Source organism: Solanum verrucosum, unplaced genomic scaffold, assembly GCF_900185275.1.
Source record: "Solanum verrucosum unplaced genomic scaffold, falcon-dt-bn FXZP01000261.1, whole genome shotgun sequence".
NCBI classification, from domain to species: domain Eukaryota; kingdom Viridiplantae; phylum Streptophyta; class Magnoliopsida; order Solanales; family Solanaceae; genus Solanum; species Solanum verrucosum.
In genome coordinates, this window is record NW_026019969.1 from 2,051,892 (window position 1) to 2,074,738 (window position 22,847).

At 34.0% G+C, this 22,847-nt stretch overlaps 2 protein-coding genes and 1 non-coding gene across 4 annotated transcripts; 2 read left to right on the forward strand and 1 right to left on the reverse strand.

Moving 5' to 3' along the window:
- Positions 1-1,549: 1,549 nt before the first annotated feature.
- On the forward strand, positions 1,550-4,599 carry LOC125815989 (reticulon-like protein B5). Its single transcript, XM_049495568.1, has 5 exons — positions 1,550-2,001; positions 3,014-3,194; positions 3,279-3,420; positions 3,987-4,056; positions 4,143-4,599. Exons 1-5 carry the CDS (start codon positions 1,767-1,769, stop codon positions 4,310-4,312), a joined length of 798 nt encoding a protein of 265 aa, XP_049351525.1. The 5' UTR covers positions 1,550-1,766; the 3' UTR covers positions 4,313-4,599.
- Positions 4,600-4,963: 364 nt separating this feature from the next.
- Positions 4,964-17,058, reverse strand: LOC125815475 (golgin candidate 4). 2 transcript variants are annotated; one of them, XM_049494951.1, is made up of 15 exons: positions 16,652-17,058; positions 14,479-14,577; positions 13,795-13,887; positions 12,655-12,786; positions 11,703-11,841; positions 11,554-11,618; positions 10,669-10,836; positions 10,431-10,514; positions 10,168-10,311; positions 9,312-9,608; positions 9,102-9,167; positions 8,455-8,657; positions 7,611-7,665; positions 6,071-6,247; positions 4,964-5,401 (listed from the first exon to the last, which is right to left on the reverse strand). In XM_049494951.1, exons 1-15 carry the CDS (start codon positions 16,877-16,879, stop codon positions 5,081-5,083), a joined length of 2,271 nt encoding a protein of 756 aa, XP_049350908.1. In that variant the 5' UTR covers positions 16,880-17,058; the 3' UTR covers positions 4,964-5,080. The 2 variants fall into 2 exon arrangements, with proteins under 2 accessions (XP_049350908.1, XP_049350907.1); XM_049494950.1 differs by having other exon boundaries at positions 10,168-10,314.
- Positions 17,059-19,268: 2,210 nt separating this feature from the next.
- LOC125816951 (small nucleolar RNA snoR145) lies at positions 19,269-19,419 on the forward strand. Its single transcript, XR_007442272.1, has one exon. It is a non-coding gene; the product is annotated as a small nucleolar RNA snoR145 (small nucleolar RNA).
- The last annotated feature ends 3,428 nt before the right edge of the window (positions 19,420-22,847 follow it).

The following is a 22,847-nucleotide window of genomic DNA, read 5'->3' on the forward strand; positions in this document are numbered from 1 at the left end:
ACTAATTGTATATTGAATCAAATAGCAAAAAAAGAGGATGTTTGCTGCAAATTATAATTAAAATAAACTATGGCTATTAACATTTAATTTGAATTAATACTTTGCTATTTCATACCATTTTCCCATTTTTGATACGTAGAAGGCCCATTCAGAAGCATTAATCTGGACCATCAGTTGTATTAGTTTCTTCAAACATAGTGGGCCGGATCATAACACTATTTTGGATGGGCCTAATTTGCAAATGTGACTGACTGAAAGAAAGTGAGAATTGAGAAGTGCTAGAACAAATGGGCAAAGATAGACCAAATTCCAAAGATACTACTACTAGAATTGAATTCTTTAATTTTTTTCATATATGCTTTTAAAATCAAGTTGGTTGTTTACATGAACTTTTACGTATTGGTGAAAGCTTAATTCTTCACTTGCAATTCCTAACATATTTCCCCTACCCCACAATTGGGTGCCCTTTTCATATGTGATGGGATAGCATCAGAGATCAACTTAGTCTAATTTTGTTTCTGTTTAGGTATGGATGCATTGATTAAAACAAAAGGTGTTGTGACTCGTGATGTATGCTATTTATATTATTTCTTTTCCAAAATGTTTTTATTTGTGTTTAATTGATCCAAGGATCTATGAAAGACAATCTATCTACCTCTAGGATAGGGATAAGGTACGTCTTCACTTATTTTTTTGAGATTCTACTTTATAAAATTACACCAAATATATTGTTGTTTTTCACTTGTTATAAAATTGTGACCATTCTAATTTTAAGGGACCATTTTGGCACTTTTGTGCTGTTCTTCTCTCTTTATATAGTTTTCTTTGCTTTCTTCTCTCTCTTTTTCTTTACCTTTTCAATTTTCATCTCTTATATAGTTTATTATAGTTTGTAGATGCAGCATGCTGTAAAAGAGTACTACTCTACTACAAGAAAAACGAGAAAAAAGGGAAAATTTTACAATAATAAATTAGAGAAAAACAGTGTTGGTGTTACTTTCTCAATCTGATCTCCAGGTAACGTGGAGCCCACAATGCTTTACTAAAGTCCAATCTCCACCGCCAAATCATCAAAAGTCCTACTTTCCTCCGACACGTGTCCTCCATTCATCACTAGTTGGCCACCCCCTCTCATAAATGAGATACATATAAATTTTATTTTTCATTTTTTATAGAATAGGATATAAATTTTATTTTCATTATTATAGAATAAAAAAATTATTTTCAATAAACTTATGACTCAAACCAAACATCACGCAAACTCACATCAAAATTAATATAAAAATCACATACATGCAAAAGATTTGAGTGAAGACAATTAATTGGTTTTTTACTCTCGAGATATTAAAATAATAATGCAAAAGGTTTACTTATATAAGAGAAGATAATTAATTGTTTTTTTTAATTCTTGACATATTAAAATAGTGTAGCTTATGAACAATCTTAATCTTGAAATATGTGACTGAATTTTAGGTCTAATAATTTATTTATTTATTTACGATGCGTCATTGAAGTACAAATTTCTATACTCTTTTCTATTTTTGGACGGAAAAAAAGGGAGGGGCATATTTCAAAATTAACTAAATTTAGGTTCGGAAAGCCGAGCCTCTGAGGCTCGGAGACAGTCCTCGTTCACTTCACCGTTTTCAAAAACATAAATATCAATCTTTTCACAATTTTCTCAGCAATACAGTCGTTTCTTATTCACTCTCTCAGTCTTTGAAAATATCTGCTTTTGTTGATTGAATCGAGCTCTGAATCAGAAAATGGCCGAGCACGTTGAGAATTCGGATCCTAAAGGGGAGTCGTTGATGGAGAAGATCGCCGACAAATTTCACGGTGACGATTCCTCATCGTCGTCGGAATCAGATACCGAGACGAAGAAGCCGGTAGTGAAATCGGAGGTAGAGGCGGAGCCGGAGCCGGAGACGTTGAAGAACAAAGTTTGGAGGCTATTCGGAAGAGAAAAACCGGTTCACAAGGTTTTCGGTGGAGGCAAACGTATGGTTCTATTATCTGTTTCTCTACTCACTTGAGCTTTTCTATGTTTATTTCTTTATAGACTGAAAATTCTGGATTTGGTGGTTGAGAGGGTTTTCAGGGTTTTGTAAGGATCGTAAAGAATATTCAGGTTCAGAAACGTGTTTCTTAACAGCAACTGAGCGATCAAGAGTTCAAATATTTTACACTTATATGTGCTTTTTTGTATTGTGAAGATTGAATTTTTTTTTTCTGATCCAAGTGTGGTTGGTGGTTGCTGAATTTGATCGGGTTCTGGGCGTTTGGCGGATCTTAAAGGATATGTTGTTTTTTCCGGGACCTCGAAGGATATCTAAGTCCATATAGTTGTGTTAAACTATTGGAGTTTCAATTGACGTGACTGGTGGTTGAGGAATTGATGAAGGTTTAGGGTTTAATGAATCTTCAGATCCAAATGAATTGTCATGCTCGTGCAGATGCTTTTATCAAGTCAATTGAGCAAACAAGAGTTCAAATTCTACGTATGTTAGGTTAAAGATTGAATTTTTTGAAATGAAAATGATTGGTGGTTGAGGTCTTGAATCTCTTTACTGTAGTTTAGGCTTCTTGAGGTATCTTAAAGAATATTTAGATCTGCTAAAGTTATTATAATGCTTGTATACGTTTTGTTTAGAGCAAGAGCTACCTAATATCCTTGGTTTGATTATTTATATATTGAAGGATTGGAATATTTGGTTTGAAATGATTGGTGGTGAAGGAGCTAATTACGGCTTAAAGTTTAGGGAAGTATCTTCAGATTCAAAAAAATGTCATTTGAAAAAGGGTTACCAAAAAAAAAAACTTTTGCTCTTACATCTGGATTTGTATAGATCAACTGAGGGACCATGAGTACTCTGTCTGATCTAATTTTAGCAGATGGATGCTTTTCATGTATATTAGTATTGTTTGAATAAGTATCTGTTTGGTGGTGCCAATTAAATTGTGATTGAGGCATAGTTGAGTGACTGATTGAATATGCATCTTATTGTTGCAGCTGCTGATGTATTCTTGTGGAGGAACAAAAAGATATCTGCTACTGTACTTGGTGGAGCAACTGCTATCTGGGTTCTTTTTGAATTGCTTGAGTACCACCTGCTCACTTTAATCTGCCACATTTTGATCATCACTCTTGCGGTCTTGTTCTTGTGGTCAAATGCAACCACCTTTATTAACAAGTAAGCTGATCCAGTTCTTAGTTCAACTTCTTCTTCGATTTATATGATCACTCTTCTGAGGATGTGGTTCTATCATTTTGACAGAAAACCTCCTCATATCCCAGAAGTCCACCTTCCAGAGGGCCCCATCCTTCAGGTGGCTTCTGCCCTGAGGATCGAAATTAATTGTGCTCTTGATCTACTGAGAGAAATTGCGTCAGGGAGAGAACTGAAGAAGTTTCTTGCTGTAAGTATGCCCATTCCCGCTGCTCTTCCCTGAGTGAAGTTTATTGGAATGTTTCCTGTAATTGGTGATGTCCGTTAATGTGACATTAGGCCTTCCTTCATCCACCTCTGGAGATTGTTTGGTGTCCATCCCCCTTTGGGTTTCACCTTATATATGTCTGCTTTCCCCCCATCTAGCAGGCCTGCATTGGATGCAAACTCCCCCCTCCTCGTATTGATCCTGACTTGGTCGACAGTATTTAGGTTCTGTTGTAGTTTCTAGAGACATTAGATAACATAGTAGGACATGTAGTTTTAGAGTATGTCTAATGTCAAGATTTTTAGCCTGTTCCATTCATGCCAGATAAGAATTGCCTTATCATGTTTGTGGTTTTCCCAAATTCAACACTCCAAAGGTTCATGATATCAATCTGTTGTGAAATAAGTTACCAAAGGTGCTTGTTTCCATTTTCTTTAGCATAAAATTCTTTTCTGATCTTATATGATAGCACAAAAGAGTAAACATGTGAAATTTCTTTGGCGTTTATTCACCTTTGTTTACTTGCCAAAACTTGCCCATGTTACCAGGTCATTGCTGGTTTGTGGATCCTCTCAATTGTTGGTAGCTGGTGCAACTTTTTGACACTGTTCTATATATGTAAGTTCAGAAGTTCCATAGATGCATCTTTTATTTCCTTTTTGTCATTGGTACTCATTTTGTTGATCCTCCTTCCAATTTGGCAGCATTTGTGCTCCTCCACACAATTCCTGTTCTTTATGAGAAATATGAAGATAAAGTGGATCCATTAGCCGAGAAAGCAATGCACGAGATCAAGAAGCAATATGCCGTGTTTGATGCAAAGGTTTTGAGTAAAATTCCACGAGGACCACTGAAAGATAAGAAGAAGGATTAGATGTGGTGGTGCTTCGTTCCTGCTAGAGAGATTTGGGGGGTAGCTGCTCCACCTTTTCAGAATGTAATAGTGCTTCTCTTGTTTTACATGAGGATGAGTGTTATCCTTGCTTATATTTGGGGTTTTATTAACTGGGGATAAATCTAGAAACAAACAGTTGGGAGGATTAGTCTGTTAGGTGTGAGTGTGTATTTGACTGTCGTTTCACAGGATGTCATTGTATAAGTTCAACTAAATTTACATTGTGTTCTTCTGCACTTGTTTGTATTGCTTTCACTTGTATCAACGTTGGGATGGTCCAACCTGTTGATACATAGACGCCTGAATCAAACTTGATCTGTTTATTGTTCAGTTGGTTGATTCCAGTTTGTGGTTTCATTACTGGATTTGGGCTGGTATGTGTAAAGAAAGAAATGAAGATGTAAGGCTCATCAAATAATTGGTGTAAGCTGTAAAATCTTGAGCTCTTCATTTATTGTCATCGTGCTGGTCGAGATAAGTAAGAAATCAACATGTGATAAAGACACCCAAGCGGGTTATATGTTGTTCATGAAAATAATAGGTCAGAATATCAAATGCTCCATTGATCTTTTTCTTTTTTGTTTCTTTTTTTCCTTTGATGTGTAGGCGGCTTCACCCATAGGATAAAGATTACATCAAACAAATGCATAGAGTAAGGTATTCATTTTCGGAAAGAATTGATTGAACAAAAGAATTGCAATACAACACGAGCAAAATATATACCTCCTACTAGTTACAGCAATGCTATCAGTATCTAGGTAGTCTGGAAATATCATAATTGGTTTCCAATGGGGTAAGAGGTACTGTTGAGAATTCGGTATCAGATTGCTCAGGTGGCAGGACAACTTGCCGTGAATTTGGTGCCAAAGGAGGCAGGTTGTGCTTAGGAGAATATTGTGGTCTCGGGGAAACAAACGAACCGCCAGCATTATTTGACCTATGTTCTGCTGGGGTTGCATCCGCACCCTTGATTTGATCTCCTGTATTTCCATTGCCAACTTCAGCAGCCTCACTTTTCTCTCTTTCGTTCTCCTTGAGAAGAAAATCAACCCAGAGATCTGCAAAGGACTGCAAGACAGTCCAGAAGCAAAGCAACAAAAGTCAAATTTACGGACCTATATAGTAAGCCAGAACATGCCCAAAGAAACTAAACGCTCATTTGATGATATATTTTGAAATCTGTAAATTTCACCAAACCAATATGTGCACCCCCTCCCCATTTCTCCAGCAAACAGTAAAATATTCAGAACACATGCACATAAACGGAGAACTCAATGAAAAATAAATCAAAATAAGAAAAAGTAAAGTAGCATGGAGATGATACGAAAGATTACAAGATGCATCAATCAACTTAAGCTGGACTACAGGGGAAAACAAAGAATTGCATTCTAATAGTAGTACATCAAAAGTTGACTTACAGCCTTCTACCACAGCAAGGGTTAAGACATGTTCATTTTACAGTTCCACTGACAGGATGTTTAAACGTACATGTGGGTCCAATTAACTTCTGCCAACTATTTCAAAATGGAGAACTAAAACAAATGGAAGATACACCATTTTCTGGAAGTTCATAAATTGGAAGAATGAGTAATTTAGAGCCAAAGAAAAGAAAAGTAGCAGGCCAATGTCATTTCTGTTGGTTACTTTTCTAGGTTACTATCTCCACTTGACAGGGTAAAGTCATAAAGTAAAAGAAAGCAATATGATCAGTGGAAAAGGAATTTACATGAAATTTACCTGATCTGATGCCGTAGTAGAAGGTACTGAACTTCCACCCAAGATGCCACCAACTAGTCGGCCAGGGAGACCAAAGACGCCCCGGACGACACCTTTACCAGATCCTTGCTGAGCCATGCCTATCCTCTGCTTGTCTTCATCAGAGAATCCTAGCATACGAACCATAAGATCCAAAACCTAAAAAAGATTGAGATTAAATACATGCATCAAACAGAAACCCTTTCCTCCTATTATCCAACAATTCTCCCACTAGGGCCAATAATGTGTTTCCTCATAATTAGGTCTCTCAAGGTCCTCCATTATATACATAAATGTTGCATATCTTCTTCGTTAAATTAAAAACTTCAAATGGTTTCGGGTCAGTAAACTGTAAAATAGTGTTACCAAGGCTAGATGGAATCTTTAAAACAGGTCCTGTTAATTCTTCCCATGGATTAGGCCTCTGGAAACTATTTGCAGTTTGTGGCAGTCTTTAGAAACCAACATAAAGATAAAGGTGGGGAATGGTAGAAATACAAGATTTTGGCATGTCTTGGAAAGGTCACTCACTGCTACAGTTATAATATCAGGACCTACATAACTTCACCACTAACACAGAACTTCTCGGACACCTGGAATGGTAGTAGCTGGTCTATTAGTTTCAGAAGGAATTGTTTTGATTGGGAGGTACCAAGAATGGCTCTCTTTTTGGAGGATTTGAACAAAGTGGCACTAAATGTTGAGGTTTCTCATAGTACCTCTGGACTAGGCAAAAGAATGGCAACTTTTATGGTAATTCGTGCTATAAAACAATTGGCAGTGAGGGGAGCAATCCTATTAGCTAGCCATGGAAACAAGTGTGGAACTCCAAGGCCCCTTAAAAAGTTTGTTGTTTTATGTGGTTGGTTGTGCAAGAGGCGTGCCTGACTCAGAACAAACTACAGAGGAGAGGGTTTTCATTATGCAACAGGTGCTTTATGTGTAACAGTGATGAAGAAAAATCCAGCAGTTTATTCCTCACTGTCCTGTGGCAAGTCAGATCTGGTCATTAATCTTTCTCATAGAAACCTATGAGAAAGATTTGGAAAACCACACCAGCTTCTGTTTGTTGGATATTATGGAAGGAAAGAAATGCAAGATGTTTTGAAAGAAAAGCAGATTCTGTACAGAAGATTAAGGTTAGATGCTTATGACTTTTGGCTTTTTGATTGATCTTCAAGATGTCAAAGATGAAAATAGCTTGGTAAATTTCATCGACTCATTATACGGATAATGGTACAGAAGAACCCTTTCTTTTTGCTTTTATGTATAGGAGGGTTCTGACAATATTAATGTACTAGCACCAACTTAGTGCTAGCTTATTTTTAATTTTTTCCTTATCAATATATGCCTGGATAGATGGAATCTTTAGGATGAAAATGAGTTTTCCGGTTGATTTGTCTTCTTCACTCTTTGCTTTTGTGACCAGGTCAGACCTTTTCAACACACAAATAACTACCAATGGGTTAAGTATTCATCCAAGCCCTCCCCTGCCTAGTACTAGTTAAGAGATTATTCATACCTCTTTGCTGTGATTCCTTTGGAAGTAGGTCACCAGTAACTTGATCACAATCCGCCTGCACATCACACAATTGTGTTTTAAAATATTCAAACCACTGTAAGGTAACTACTAAACAATGCTTCAACAACTGTAATTCACTACTGGCCGAGTAGCAGAGAGATGATGACGTAGGAAAAGGACCAAAAAGTGGACTGAGAGAGCTTGTTTTCTTTGACTGTGGAAAGAAACAGTCTGATGTAGCATCTAAGGTTCAACCAGAATGTTCATGGGAAGAATGCCAAAAAAAGTAATGAGGAACCTAGAATCTAAATATTGTTCCATGAGCCAACACATGACAAATCAATGTGACTTCATAAGATTGCAGCGGCAATTTCATAAATTACTAAACAAGTAAGTATATCAGATTATAGATGCATATGACAGCACTTCCTCCATCTACTGCCTTGTCGATCTTATTTCTGTATGACTTAGCTACTTAAAGTTTTGCAACAAAAATGAAGGTTTAATGACTATAGGGTTGCCGCATACCAAACTATATAGAAGTGGAAAATCTTTTATTATAATATACTCAAAGCAGAGGCATGATGTTCGTAGGTAAGGTGATTATTAAAACAGGTGTAACACATCGTTATCAAACCTGCTACATACCAGTAAGAGTATTATTTTATTTTCATCTCCATCTTTACCGCCGCCGCAAAAATTAGAACAGGAAAAAAGAAATTGTTGACAAAGATATCACACGTGTATCAGCTTTCGTAGCTGATAGATTTTGACGTTAGAATCATGAGTCAAATGTTAGAAGAGATAAAAATATCCAACCTACCATGGTTTGACAAAGTCTCACCTGTCGACATAATTATCAGAATCCAATGACATCCTATTCAGCCTGGTCATGCTCTGTTCAACAGCTCGCCGTAGCTTTTCGTTGTCTTGCTCAAGCTTACTTATACGGCCCTTCCCTTCAGAAAGTCTTCTTTCCATGTCCGAAAGTTTCACCAACACCTCTTCCTTCTCCTTCTTTAATGTTTCTGACTCATTGTAAGCATCCTGATGGAAGGATAAATCAGGTTTAGAAAGAGAGCAATAGAAACTATGAGCCAGAAGGTTGGATGAAGTCATGAAAATGAGCATATGCTCTTAAATTAGCTCTAATGATGCACAAATTACAAAAGCTTCTATGCATTTTCTGCTGGACTTGGTATCCCTATGAACTATAGGAAGTTATGAAATATATAAGCTAAAAGATATCCATTTTAAGTTTTAATTCATATTTATCAGATGTTTGATAAAGCACATCTTCAGTTCAAATGCTGTCCTGAGGGCTGTCACATTATAGGAAGTTATGAAAGCATAATGGATGTATTCAGACATAATAATTAACTGTAAGACTTGGTTTAGAAAGATCCGAATAACCAATCTTTCCATTCAAATAGATGTATTCAGACATAATAATTTACTCTCGTCTATGAACACATTGAGAATGGATAATACCTTCAGAAGCCCTGAAAGTTTATGTAATTCCTCCTTTGCCATCACCAATTCTTCTCCAAGCCGTTCCTGGACATATCAAATTGTAGATACAAAAATAACGCATAAATTAGAAAGAGAAATTGGTTTGAGAATTTTCTGTTTGTTTTGCAGCATAATAGAAAGATACTACTATACCAAAGCCCCAGAGAATTGGTGTAAATTAGAGTTCACCTTGGCTTCAATCTCAGCGTAGTATTGGCCAAGAGCAGTTTGTAGGTTAAGGACTTCAATGTTTTGGGCTTCCATTGTGTTCAAACAGTTCGCTAATCTTTTATTTAGCTCATCGATCGAATCCTTTGACTTCTTTAATTCATTATAATTAAGGGTTTTGACATCTTCTTGACTTGCAATTGCTTGCTTGAGAGCTTTCTCCAACTGTAATATTTGAGCTCGTTGATATTCGTTATTTTGACGTAGTTCTTCAATAATCTTGCTGTCCTCATCCATCTTTTCTGATTCTTCCATTTCCTGAAAGAACAGCAGCATGAATAACTATCTTGTACTTTAGCCACAGAAAGCTTATTCCAATGTCACCCACGTATATTCTCTAAAATGAATATAGAATGAGAGACTAAATCATCATCCACAAATGCAGATAATCGATACAAAGTTAAATTGATTATAACATGAGATACATCAACATGGAGAAGAAAACCAAGAAACATATACACTATAATGAAACCTAACATGGAGGTCACTAGACCAGATGAGGGCAAAACTTATCAGGAAAAGAAAAATTTCATTGAGGGCAGAAGAGTCAAACAGTATTACGGATGAAAGGACATACTCCATCCACATTAATATCCTATAACAGCACGAAATCATAGATGTAAAATAGGATGAGAATAAAAAAATGGTCTGACATCAACAATACATCTAGAGTTCAACAAGAAATGCCAACTCTGCAAAGACACTCCTGCAACTGCTATTATTAACAATACTGTATAGAGAAAATGTCAACCAATAAAAGCCTCCCAGATCCCCCTCTAGAAGCTCAAAAAAAGTATACTCATCATGTACTGTTAACCTTCTCAAGTAAATGCTGCTTAAGACGTTTCAGTTCTTGCTGTGCTTTGTCCCTTCCCCGGCGTGCTTCCTTCAATTCATTCTCCAAATTTTGCAAAGACCTCTTCATTTCTTCCTTCTCAGGAAATACCTCCATAGGATGCACCTTCTAAAACAAAATAGTAGATAAGAAACAATACAAAAATAAATTAGACAGTGAAGTATTGAAGACAGTTTATACAAAAAGCTGAAAGTGAGTCTGAAAGGTTACCAAAACAAACCCACCTCATTTATACTATTGATGTTACTTCTATCGGCTGAAGAAACACCATTAGCTTTCAATGAAGCTTCTAACTTATCTTTCTCGTTCTGCAAGAGAGAATGTCAAGGCATGTTTAAAAATCAAGATTTGCCAGTTGTATATTAATAATGAAGGAACTAAAAGATCACTTAAAATTTCCCAGTGCGCAAAGAAAAGAGACTGATAAATGGAAGCAAAATATGTGAATGCCACAATACTAACCTTAAGATTACTGTTTTCTTTTTGCAGTGTTTCTATCACTCTTCTCAGACCGTCTCTTGCTTCATTTGATTCTTTGTTATCTCTTTCATGAAGCTCCATTTGCAACTGTTTTAATTCAGATACTTTATGAGACAGCTCAGTACGAATTTTTGTCATCTCCGCAGCCATCTGAGATGCAATGTACAGAGAGAGAAAAGGAAATTATATCAATATGACTGCAGAAGCTGGATTCGGTAACGAGTGTAGAAAAGACAAGTCAAAACCAGCACAACTTAGCAAAGAGTGCAATAATGTTAAGCAAAGCAAGAAAACTGGGATACACATGTCCTTGCCCATGCCGTCATGCATGAAGATATAGTGTGAACTACCAAATTTTTTCTCACGCAGCGAGTGAAGATACAAAGATGACAAGATATTGGTATATTCTGCCGAAGTACATAGTCAGCCTACAAACATAAGTTTCTCTTTGAGAATAGCCTCCAGCTACATAACTTAAACAAGTACATTGTCAAGGTGACTAATTCTAATTGTCTTTGATAGACTGATTACAAGATGGAGATGTAGGATCATCTCAAAATGCTAGTGAAGAGACCTGATATGCTCCAACAAGATCGGATCAAATGGAAATAAAAATGAAAAGCCTGTGATCCACACCAGAATAAATAGAATTCTCCAAAAAAATCGATTTACAAATGGAATCAATTATGCACTATTTACAAACAAAAGTATTCAGCTATAGGCGAAAGAAACAGTAAATTATAAAACTTAATGAAAGAGGGGAACTTCACAAGTTGAAGACTGGAATATAACATTCTATCAAATTATGACCATGCGATGTAAGGACACATATGCATCAATACATAAAAAGCAAAAGATGGCACTCACTTTATCCTTGTCTGCTTTTAAAGAGTTCAGTTCTTGTTGGAATGTCGAGCTCAAATTCTGCTCCTCTAAGAATGGAAGTGGTTTCAGACTGCATAATCATTTGAACTGCTAGAAAATTATAACAGCGATATTCACAAGAAGTTAAATACCTTGTAACCTAATTTGCATATTTGCCAGCTCTGCGTGTTCTTTATCAAGCTTCATTTCTAATTGTTTTATTTGCAGCTCATGAGATGCCTGCATGGCTGACAGAGATTTATTTTTCTCTTCCAACAAGTCTGCGATCTCCTAGAAGCAGTAACAAATTTCTGTGAAGCTTGTTAATCGAAGATAGAATCTGGTAACCAGGGGCAAAAAAATAACTAGGAAAAAATAGAGGTCAAGTGTCATTACTCATTATATTTCCAAAACCTCTTTTATATAGCACTAGTGCATAAGGTAGGGACAAGAAAAGGATATTGAATCTTGTAAATTGCTCTCTTCATCCCCAATCAAATAAACCTAGTGTAATTTGCTAAGCTTATAAGATATGAATTAGCAATATTCACTACTTGATGTTAAGTGGAACAAATAGGATGCATATTTAACCCTCGTGTGGACGTGAATGTTAGTGTAAAAGCAGATCATAAATTTTGGCTACTAATAGCCAACAAACATAAAGTAGGTAAATATCTCTTTTAGAGAATATCTATACTATGAGGCACGTTTTGTCCCAATATAATAGAGAATATCTATACTATTAGGCTGTTGTGCAGAGCAATGAGCTCTTCCTATTATAACAGTGAACATTATTCTTTTTAATTGTTTACAGTGGACACTTTTTTATAACTAAGAAATCACTGACCACTAGTGGCCCGCCCACAGTTCAAACCTCGGTGGATACTGGACCCAACCCTCTACCCTTCTCCACTTAACAAGTTTTTTGTTTGCGGTAGGGTTTGAACCCATGACATGCCCCTAACCAACACATCACATGTTGCACTCTTACCACTACATCAAAGCCCTGGGGTGACAATGGACATTATTCTGAATGCCCACATGAAAGGGCGACCCAAACAGTAGCTCATTATAAGGGGGAAAAGACTAATGTAGCCCATTTACCTTTTCATTGCCAAAAGTGGTTCCATTGCTTAGCCCATCCTGTTTCGGAGAAAACCCATTGTTTGTTCGGCTTCCAAAGGAACGATTAGCTAAAGCTTTGCTTTGACGGTTTGGAGATTGATCACTGCTCCCCTAAAAAAACAGATAACATCAATCACTACCTAATACAGTGAGTTGAAGCTTATATATGTGAAATTGAACAGAAACTGAAAGCAGAATAATTCTGTCACGCAACAGTAAGACCTAAAAGGAGAAGAGGGGAAAAGAGACATCTAAATAGATCATAGATTAGCATGTCTCTCCATAAACTAGTACATAAATAATCATAGTTAATTAAAATGTGTATATATAGGGCAAAAGATTTGAAATTCCTTTAAAATATTTTGTAACTATTGTCTAGCCCTTTAATAATTTTTTTTACTCAAGCAACTATAATTTTGGTAATAGAAGGTGAAACAAGTTGTCCCTTCATTCATAACTAGGGTGAACAAGTAAGGGTTCATTGATCCCTGATGTAAACTCACGGTTGTGGGAACTCCTTTATATTTCCTACTACTGTTCTCAGACTAGTTATTGCTACTTCATAAATATCCTTTATGCCTTTTTTTATAAGGATCATTTATGCCAGTTATATTTTTAACATGGACTGCTTTCTTCTCTGATACCCACCAGATAACCTTTTGCTCTGCCATATGCTTTCTCTAGGTCAACGAACAACATCTGAAAAAACTGGTTCAGACTACATGTGTCATAAAAATCTAATAGACCGTTACACCTCATAATTGGCACTAAGCACCATTCTAAAAATGGTGCATTCTACTTCCATAGAAACCTTAGTATGTAAAATCAGGTGAGCTTTTTTAATAAAGAGGATATTTTTGGTCAAGGGTAGAAGAGATAAGAATGCTAAGGATATTGAGAAGACAATTATCTCAGGCCATTCAATATTGTTGTCTCCAGAATAAAAGGTAACATAAAGAATGTTTTCAGCAACTAACTATAAATAAACAATCAATTAAAATCCATCATACGTATGGGTATCCTGAAAAATTAAACACTAAGCAGCAGAAATAATCATTAAAAAAAACTTTTTTTACGAAATACCAATAAAAGAAAAAGCTTTATTTATGGAATAGCTACCTTATGCATGTTTCTAGATGCACTCGGAGAGGAACTCGATTGTAGGCTTTGCTTCAATGAACTATTTTCTTCATTTAACCTTGAAACTTGATCCTGCAGAAGTAACTTTTCAAGTTGTAAAAGTATAATGACAATCGTGCAGCAAAAGTCATGGGGCAAGTGTCGCTAGACAATTGAAAATCATGTTTTTACACACGTCACGTAGACACTTCTTCTTTTTCTACTTTTTGTTTTTGGAGAAAGTAGCACAATTACAAAGTTTAAACCACATGTTTATGGAACATCAAAGTGTTTTTTAACAAGATCATCCCTATTGGCTCACCCCAACTTTAACTACATCCTTGTAGTATTTTATTTATTAGAAAACATCCTTATATTCTTTATCCACTTCAAATAGAGCCTATTGTTAGCCACGTAACTTCCTGCTGCTTTCTCTTTTCCAGACAAGCTCTTCATTCTTTCTTCAAATGAACACCAGAAATAGCCTACCCAAGGTCTTCCTTCAGTGTGAGGAATAGGAAATCCAAGAAATGGCAATGTGAGAGATAGTTAGGCCTCATTTGTTTGCACTTAATGGAGGTCTGAATCTGAATGGTTCAGACATTAGGCCATTAAGTGCGTTTGTTTTTTCTACTATATAAGATATCATGTTAAGCTGAAGAAAGAAAAAAAAAACTTGTTTACCTCTTTTTCCTTCAATAAAGCAGCATAATTAACTGATAATGCTTTGATTTCAGACTCAGATTCTTTAAGTCTCTTAATTTCAGTTTTGTATTTCTCTATCTGCAACAAAAACAAATAAAACATGCCAAATTAATTATGTGCCACCTTAAGAAATAGGAAAAAAGAATTTTAAACAACCATAGGTAATCTGCCACATCAAAATTAGATTTCAAACAAAGTAATCTTTTTTTAATACAATTGTATTTGTTTCAGCCCTGTCCCTTCTCAACTAGAGTACAATGTCTTGTCAATCAATTGCATTAACTAATAACGATGTTGAAAGAAAAGGTTATCAAAAACTAAGAAGAATTCCGATGAAATAGCACTTAAAGAACAGCTACGACATATAAGCTAAATTGCAACTTAAGATAGCACTATTAGTTCTCTGATTATCTCATCTAGCTCATCATTGTTTATACTAAACCAGTTATAGAAGTGACATATAACAATCCAGCTTTAGAGCTAATATAAGACTACTATACCGATGAAATTGATTATTTTTAATCATTGTAACATTTTGTATGCATTGTTTCACGCTAACGCATCAATATTAGAATCGCTAAAGTGACAAAGCAATCCAGCTTTAAAGCTAATATAAACTCTAATGAAATTGATTGTTTCTAATCAATAATTTATTTTTAGTTATCCAATAATTACAACCTAATAACATAAACAAAACAGGCCTTACAATTACATGATAAGAAAATCTTAATATGTGGAGCCTTTTTCAACCTCCAAGACATTACCGTTGCCAATGAATCCATTCCAACCAACATATTATGTATCTCTTCTTTCATATTAACTAACATGAAAATCATCAGCATAACATAGAAGTGTATTGAGAGCCTAACTTTAGCACAATACATTCATCTATGGAACTCCCAATGCTCTTTCAAGCACACAAATATTGACCAATCAACTACACCTCAATCCCAAATTAGTTATACGTTTAACTGTATGAATTCTTTTTTAAACTATTTTAACAAAAAAAAAAAAACTAACTTAGCTGTATTAATCATCTATGGCCATTTCACATTATTCAGGTAGCACATGCCTAGGTAGAGACATCCTTATAAAATTACAGTTGGACTATATTTACATTAGGTTGTCAACCTACTACAGCTCTCAACCTCCATCCTAACTCGCGTACTAGCTATGTTTTGTGAAGCTCACATGGACAGTCTCGGCCAATATAATCAGACTCAAAATTATCAGCATTACACAATCTGTAAATAAGTCACAAAGATGTAGCCTAGTGATCAATGAAGTGGGTAGAGAACCGTGAGGCGTGAGGTCACAGTTCAAATCCAAACGAAACGGAGGTGCGCTCAAGCTGGACGGACACCGTGGTTATAAAAAAAAATCTATAATTTGTTTGGGTGGTTGTTACCTATTGTATTGTATTGTGCTATTAGTTCAAATACAATGTTTGTTTTGATTGTTACTTAAACTTTATTGTCTCGTAATGTTAAATGCATCATTAGGTAACGACGAAAAGTCCATTTTTAGCGACTGATTTGGTGTGATCACGTCTTCACCTTTTTCCTCATTTTATCATTCACCCTACCTTAAATAGTAGTTCTACTGTTCTACCTTGTACTCAACTCTTGTTGTAGGTTTATTCCTCAAATTATTGATGAGTGAAGATTATGTAATAACAGATAACACATATAACACAATACAATAGAATACATTATGAATAATATATAACCACCATGCAAACGAAATGTAAATAACTAAACCCTTTCCAGATAATACAGAGTGGAAAGTGTAGTAGATGCTCTCCACAAGTTTGAATCCTACATTGACCAAGCCTAGTATTACAGTGGAGAAGGGTAGAGGGCGGCGCCATTATCCACCGAGTTTACAAGTTGGAAACAACAAATATCTGGGTTATCAGACAAACACCAACAAGAAAGTGGATCCCTTTTCCCCTTTATCTAACTGAAGTGAAGCATTTTACATAATCAGCAAAGACAGCATAACAATAAGCATCGACCGGACACTCAATCAACTACACCTTAATCCTAATTAGTTGGGATCGGCTATATGACTATATGTTTTTTTTATCAATTTCTTTCTAATTAGGTCAGTTTCATTCTAATACTAAGTAATTATAGATTCTCAAAAATACCTCCGGACTATTAGCAGAATCGAAACCATTGGCAATTGGTGAATGATATGTCGGTGTCTTTGAACGAGTGAAATTCCTAGAAATTCTCCAATTAGATGCTGAATTAGTATCGGAACGATCATCTGAATTGTAAATCGAAAGCTCTTCTTCATCTTCATCGTCCTCGTCGTGAATTTCAAGAGCGATCCTATTGAGATTCTCCTTCAAATTCTCGATTGAACTCCACATCTTTCAACCTAAATGCACAAATTTGTGTTCGAATAAGCTCGGGCAATAATCTGAATGATAGGATTTAGGGGTTGGCGAAGATCTTTCTGTTACTAATTTTAATGGAAGATCAAATGTGGTCCAATTTACATTTATTGAGAGTTTATAGGGTAGATCTGGAAAATAAGAAATCACACTCAAGTTTTTTTATTTCATTTTCATGCGTGCTTTTAATTAATTAATTACGGGTCGGATGCAAACCGCAGTTTCTTTTTTCATAGGTTTTTATTCCCTTCTTTTTCTTTTTTATTTAATTGGGTGATGAAAAGGGAATATTATAAATTAGGGATTTGAATGCTTATATTAGGTAATAGTTCAGCTTGCCAAATAAATTGTCTTATTAATATTTTTCATTCATATGTTTTTGTTTTGCTACATTTTTTATAGAAAAAATTGTCTAAGGTTATTTTTTTACTAATTAAATTTCATATGTCAATGATATTTTAATAAGATGTACATAATATGATATGTCAACTCATCACCCCCACTCATTCGCTACCCCTTCCATTCTTCTCCGGTCACTAGCATTTCCTTCTCCATCACTAACATTGTCAATGCTCCTCCTCCATCACTAACAATGTCAACGTTTTTAAAAAGTGTGTTATACATACTACATAATATAGGCTTACTTTTTCCTATTATAAAAAATATGGTTGTACTGAAAATTTTAAAAGTGTAAGCCGTACATAGCAAAATGAAAAATATCCAATCTTGTTAATTTTGAACAAAAGCAAAATTTAATTACTCAAACACTCTAATAAAGTTATCAAGTATCAACATATTATGTTGTAAAGAAACTATAAAATATAAATATGTAATATAAGTTTGAATTATCCTTTTTTTTCCCTAGCTTATCAAACGAATTAATTTACTTATTATTCAGTGTGACTTGAACTTTTAATCTATTAGTTAGGTTTGAAGGTGGCCACCAGAGCTAACTTTACTTGTCAATAATAATATCATTTTTATAGTTCTTTACTTGTCAATAACAACATCATTTTTATTTTAAGCTTGATCACAAAATCATTGTATCCAAATAGTTAGGACTATGAGGCTAGTAGGACTAGAACACATGATCTCAAAGAATTTTTACAACACCTTAATCACTAAACTAAATCTAAGGTTTGTGTCGAGAGGTGTCAATAATCATATATATATATATATAATATAGTTTTTCAAAGAAAGGGTCGGGATGGGTCCGTCCATGTCAATATGTATACAACATTAAAAACTACTAGTATTATTTTATTCCAATCTATATGAGACATTACACTATCAATATTTCATCCATACGTTGGATCTCACTTATTTAACAAAAAATCATAAAAGTGTAATCTTCTATTTAAAAATCTATTTATTTTTAGTAATTTTGAAACATGGCAAAATTTTCCCATATATTTTAATTTCATATCTAATTAAATTATATCACATTAGTTAAAATAAACGAAATAACAATTAAAATATGCATCTAACCTTGACATGGATATATAATTTTCGTAACTATGCTCATACAAGGTAGATATTTTAGTCAACTTGATAGTACATTGTGATATAACTTGTGCTAAAGATGAACATTTCTATCATTCTAACACTTCTTTTATTGCAATTTATAATTTTTATTTGTAGTCATTTGTTGATAATTTCAAACAAACAAGCAAAGGGCTCTTGTAAACTTGAGAAGTTAAAAGAGGCCTTCCCATTAAGAATTAAGAAAACCTCATGGGTCAAATTGAATATTCTTCACATTTACAGGGTTAGTGGCAACGCAGCACGGCTTTATATAAAGCGCGAGGTAACCACAGCAATATTCATCATCGTGGAAGCGTCAAAACCCTAGGGTTAAGTCGGCGGCGGGGCCTTTGCCTTAACCGGCAGCATTAGCAGTGGCCGCCTGTATTTTCAATAGCTATACCCTGTATTCTCAATAGCTATAGGTATTTTTGTTTGTACTTACTTGAATATCTTGCTGCTGCTATGAAGAGAAACGAAGAAATTATCGGATTGCGGTGATGTTTTTCATCTCCGCAAGATGAGGTTCTATCTTCTATGGTTCGTATTCCCTGAGCAGATCTTATCTTTTGTTTAGTTCGATTAAACATCTATTCATATTTTCAGTAAAAAAAATCCTTCGATTTCTGTTTTGATGTGGAGTAATTTGATTGCTGAGTTTTGATATTCATCGAAGGTCCTATGGACGAAGCGCCATAACACAATGCGCATTCGGCCAAGTTTGCTTTCGGATATCGATTTCTGAATCCAGATCTCCGAGCCTGAATCATTCTGGTTCGGACTGCTTCATAATCCGATCTGATTTCTGACATTTGATTTTTTATTTAAAAGAAGTAGATGAAAGCGAAGGTACCCAGCGGAGAGGGTAAAAACTCTTGAACGAGACCTCTCTAACACTATAAACAATACCTTCGCAGATTAAACATTTGCCGAATCGTAGGAAGCTCCAAATTTTCCATTTTGGTGCTTCTTGAACCCTTGGCTAAATTTCTACTTCCTTTATCTCTATTTTCTACTTTTCATTTGCACACTTGCTTTTGAAGTTCCACTCCTTCAGTGTCTATTATGTCCTGCGCGGTGGTTCAAATCAAATAGTGCATTTATCAACATGTATTTCATTTATTTATATAAATAAACCACTTCGCAACAGTTTCTTTCAGCTTAAAGAATGGTAATCTCAATGAGAGGAGTCCATACAGTAATATCACGAACAAAAATCATAGCTATCTAATGTCATGATAGCAGACTCTAAAACAAATTGTGAATTAGCTAAGAGATATTTGATATTTTCTAATGAATGAAGAATGCTGATTATTAAGTTTGAAATCTATCATTTTCTGATAACAATGGTTAACTCATCAATTTCAAAAATCAAAGTCATCAAGTCTGTAAGTAAATTGAAGTACTTTTTGTTATTGTTTTAGTTTCTTTTAAACAAATTGAAGCAAGTGACATAAAACAACACACTTTACATATTCATAAATGATATAAGTCGATCCTTGTAAGTTTTAAATTTTTATATTTTTAATTTTATTCATCTCAAAATGAAAATATAATTATTAAAAACATCTACATTTAAAAATAATTATTAAAAATGTCAATATTTAGTAAATAATGTGCATGTTAAATTAATTTCTAATATATCTCAATTTATTTCTCGTCTAATTGTATGTTCTTTAATTTTTAATTTCTCTTTCATCAATAACTTTCGATTTTTTCCCCAGAAATTTGAAAAATGTCTCAAAAAATGTTCATAACAATCCCATTGATTCAGGTAGTATCATTTTGCGATTTTAGATTTCTTTTATTGATTTTATATTTATTTATATCTTTAAAAATATTTGTTTATGTAGTTGTTTAGTAAATTCTCTAATTTTATTTAGGGTTTTAGATAAGGAAAATTTCAAATATTCCTCTCTAAGGGGGGAGGACTCAAAGAAGATTATAAGAAGTATTTCATTTAATCATCAATTTTCTAGAAATATATTGACTAGTCTTTGAGTAATACATAGATCGGAATCTTTGATGTTTTCCTTATCTAAAATTCTAATTGAAATTGAAGAATTTATTGAGTAACTAAACAAACAAATATTTTGAAAGATTTAAACAAATACAAGATTGATAAAAAAATCACAAAAGATACAAGGAAGCGCTTAAAAGCCCCTTTATTCATACATTGAATTTCGAGATTGCCGGATAGCAACGGTCTTCTTCTAGCTCCTTGCGGATTTTCTGTATTCTCTTTTGAACAATGGATTTTCTCTTTCTATTAAGAAATTATAAAGAAAAAGTCCCTCGGACGAGAAAAGAAGGGGCTTTTGATCGAGATGGGTAGAAGAAGCACTGCAAAAACTGTGGGAATTAGGAACTAACTTTGTTCTATTGCCTAGTGTCTGAGCTAACATTAAGGAATAGGCGGGATGCTTAAGAAAAAAAGAAAGTGTGTTTTCAGGTAGCTATGGAATTGCATTTATTAAGTAACTAAACAAACAAATATTTTGAAAGATTTAAACAAATACAAGATTGATAAAAAAATCACAAAAGATACGTATCTCAATCAGTTAGATTGTTGTGAATATTATTTTTCTCAATTTTTGAAGAAAAAAACGGCACTTATTGATGAGTGAGAAATTAAAAATTGAAGAACAATTGAAAGAGGAAATTAGATGAGAGAGATAAATATGAAAAAGAATGTGATGGTTGAAAAGTGGCTTAATGTGAGATAAATTGTGATACACTTTGTTTGCTAAAATATTTATATTTTTAATAATTATTTTAAGAGTAATTTTCACATATATCAAACACAATATTCATATTTGTATGCTATAACAAAGTTTGCATAATTGCGTTTCATAGCAAACATATATATATATATATATATATATATATAATTCACTATACATATACAAAAAAAACAATTGTATAATCTGTTTTGGTATACATATACAAAAAGATTAATTGTATGAAGTGAGAGAGGCGAGTGAGCGAGCGAGATCTGAGAGAGTGACGAGCGAGATCTGGGAGATGGGAGAGAAGGGAACGAAAATATATGTATATATACAATTTTCACACATTTTATACATTTGCGTTTTTGTATAAAGTGAGAGGCGAGTGAGAGAGCGAGATCTGGGAGAATGGCGAGCAAGATCTGGAAGAGGGGAGAGAGGGGACCGAAAATATATGTATATATACAATTTTCTCTCGCTTTATACAATCACAAACGCACTTTATACACTTGCGTTTGTATAAAAAACGAGAGAGGCGAGGAGAGAACGAGAGTGGCGAGCGAGATTCACCAGGAGAGAGGTGAAATATCAACAATTTGCTATGAGGTACAATTAAATCAAACTATATTTATAACATTTAATTTGAATTAATAGTTTGCTATTATATACAATTTTCCTTTATTTTAAAGTGTAGATGTTTTTAATAATTATGTTAGAGATTTTGACTAGTTAGTTAATTTTTTCAAAGAAAAACAATTGACAAACAAAAATTAATATGAATACAAATTTTTTAACTTTCTTCACTCTCTCTTTCTTCTTCGTCTACTATGTTTTTTTTTTCCAATTTTTTGTTGACCAAATCTAAATCCGAATTCGTATTTGTGTATTTTGTAAAACTCTGCCTCGTCATCCAAACAAATTATAATTACCTAGAAATTTTTTTAAAAATCATGTCAAAACTTTCAAACAAATTAATGATTCAGCAGTTAACGTGTACATGATTGAATTTGTATTTCACCGATTATCTTTGAAGTTCAAGTTTAAATTTTCATTCCAAAGTTATTTGTCAACAAAATTTTATTCGATTATTTCAATATTTTATTTCCACATAGAAAAAAAATCCGAATGATATTTGAGAAACAATGGGGAGAAAATTCAATACTGGAAATTTGAGAAACAATGAAAGTAGAACCACATTGTTTTCTCTTTGAAATTGTAACTGATGAGAAATTCAAGTGATATATTCTTTTTTTACAATAGTATCTCTATTCTGTTATTAAATATGTGTATTCTTTCAAATTAAAAAAAACATATAATCATATATAACAAATTTAAATATTGACAATTTTAATAAATATTAAAAATATGACAAAAAAATCCTATTAAATACTAAAATATTGACATTTCAAACCTATAAAATAATGGCCAAAGCTAAAATTTAAATTGAAATATAGTGTCATCAATAAAATGTCTTTCAAACACATTGCTTGTATCATGTTGGGGCCAAACCGAATTGATAAGAGTTACCCATATTTACTGGAATTTTTTTTAAAACAAAGACTATTTACTGGATTATAGATTTGGTGACATGTAAAATAAATACTATAGATATTAATTGCAAAATAATTTATTCAAAAGCAAAATTACGTGAAAAATAATAGGAGTATCTGATTGGATCTGTTGATTTACTACAT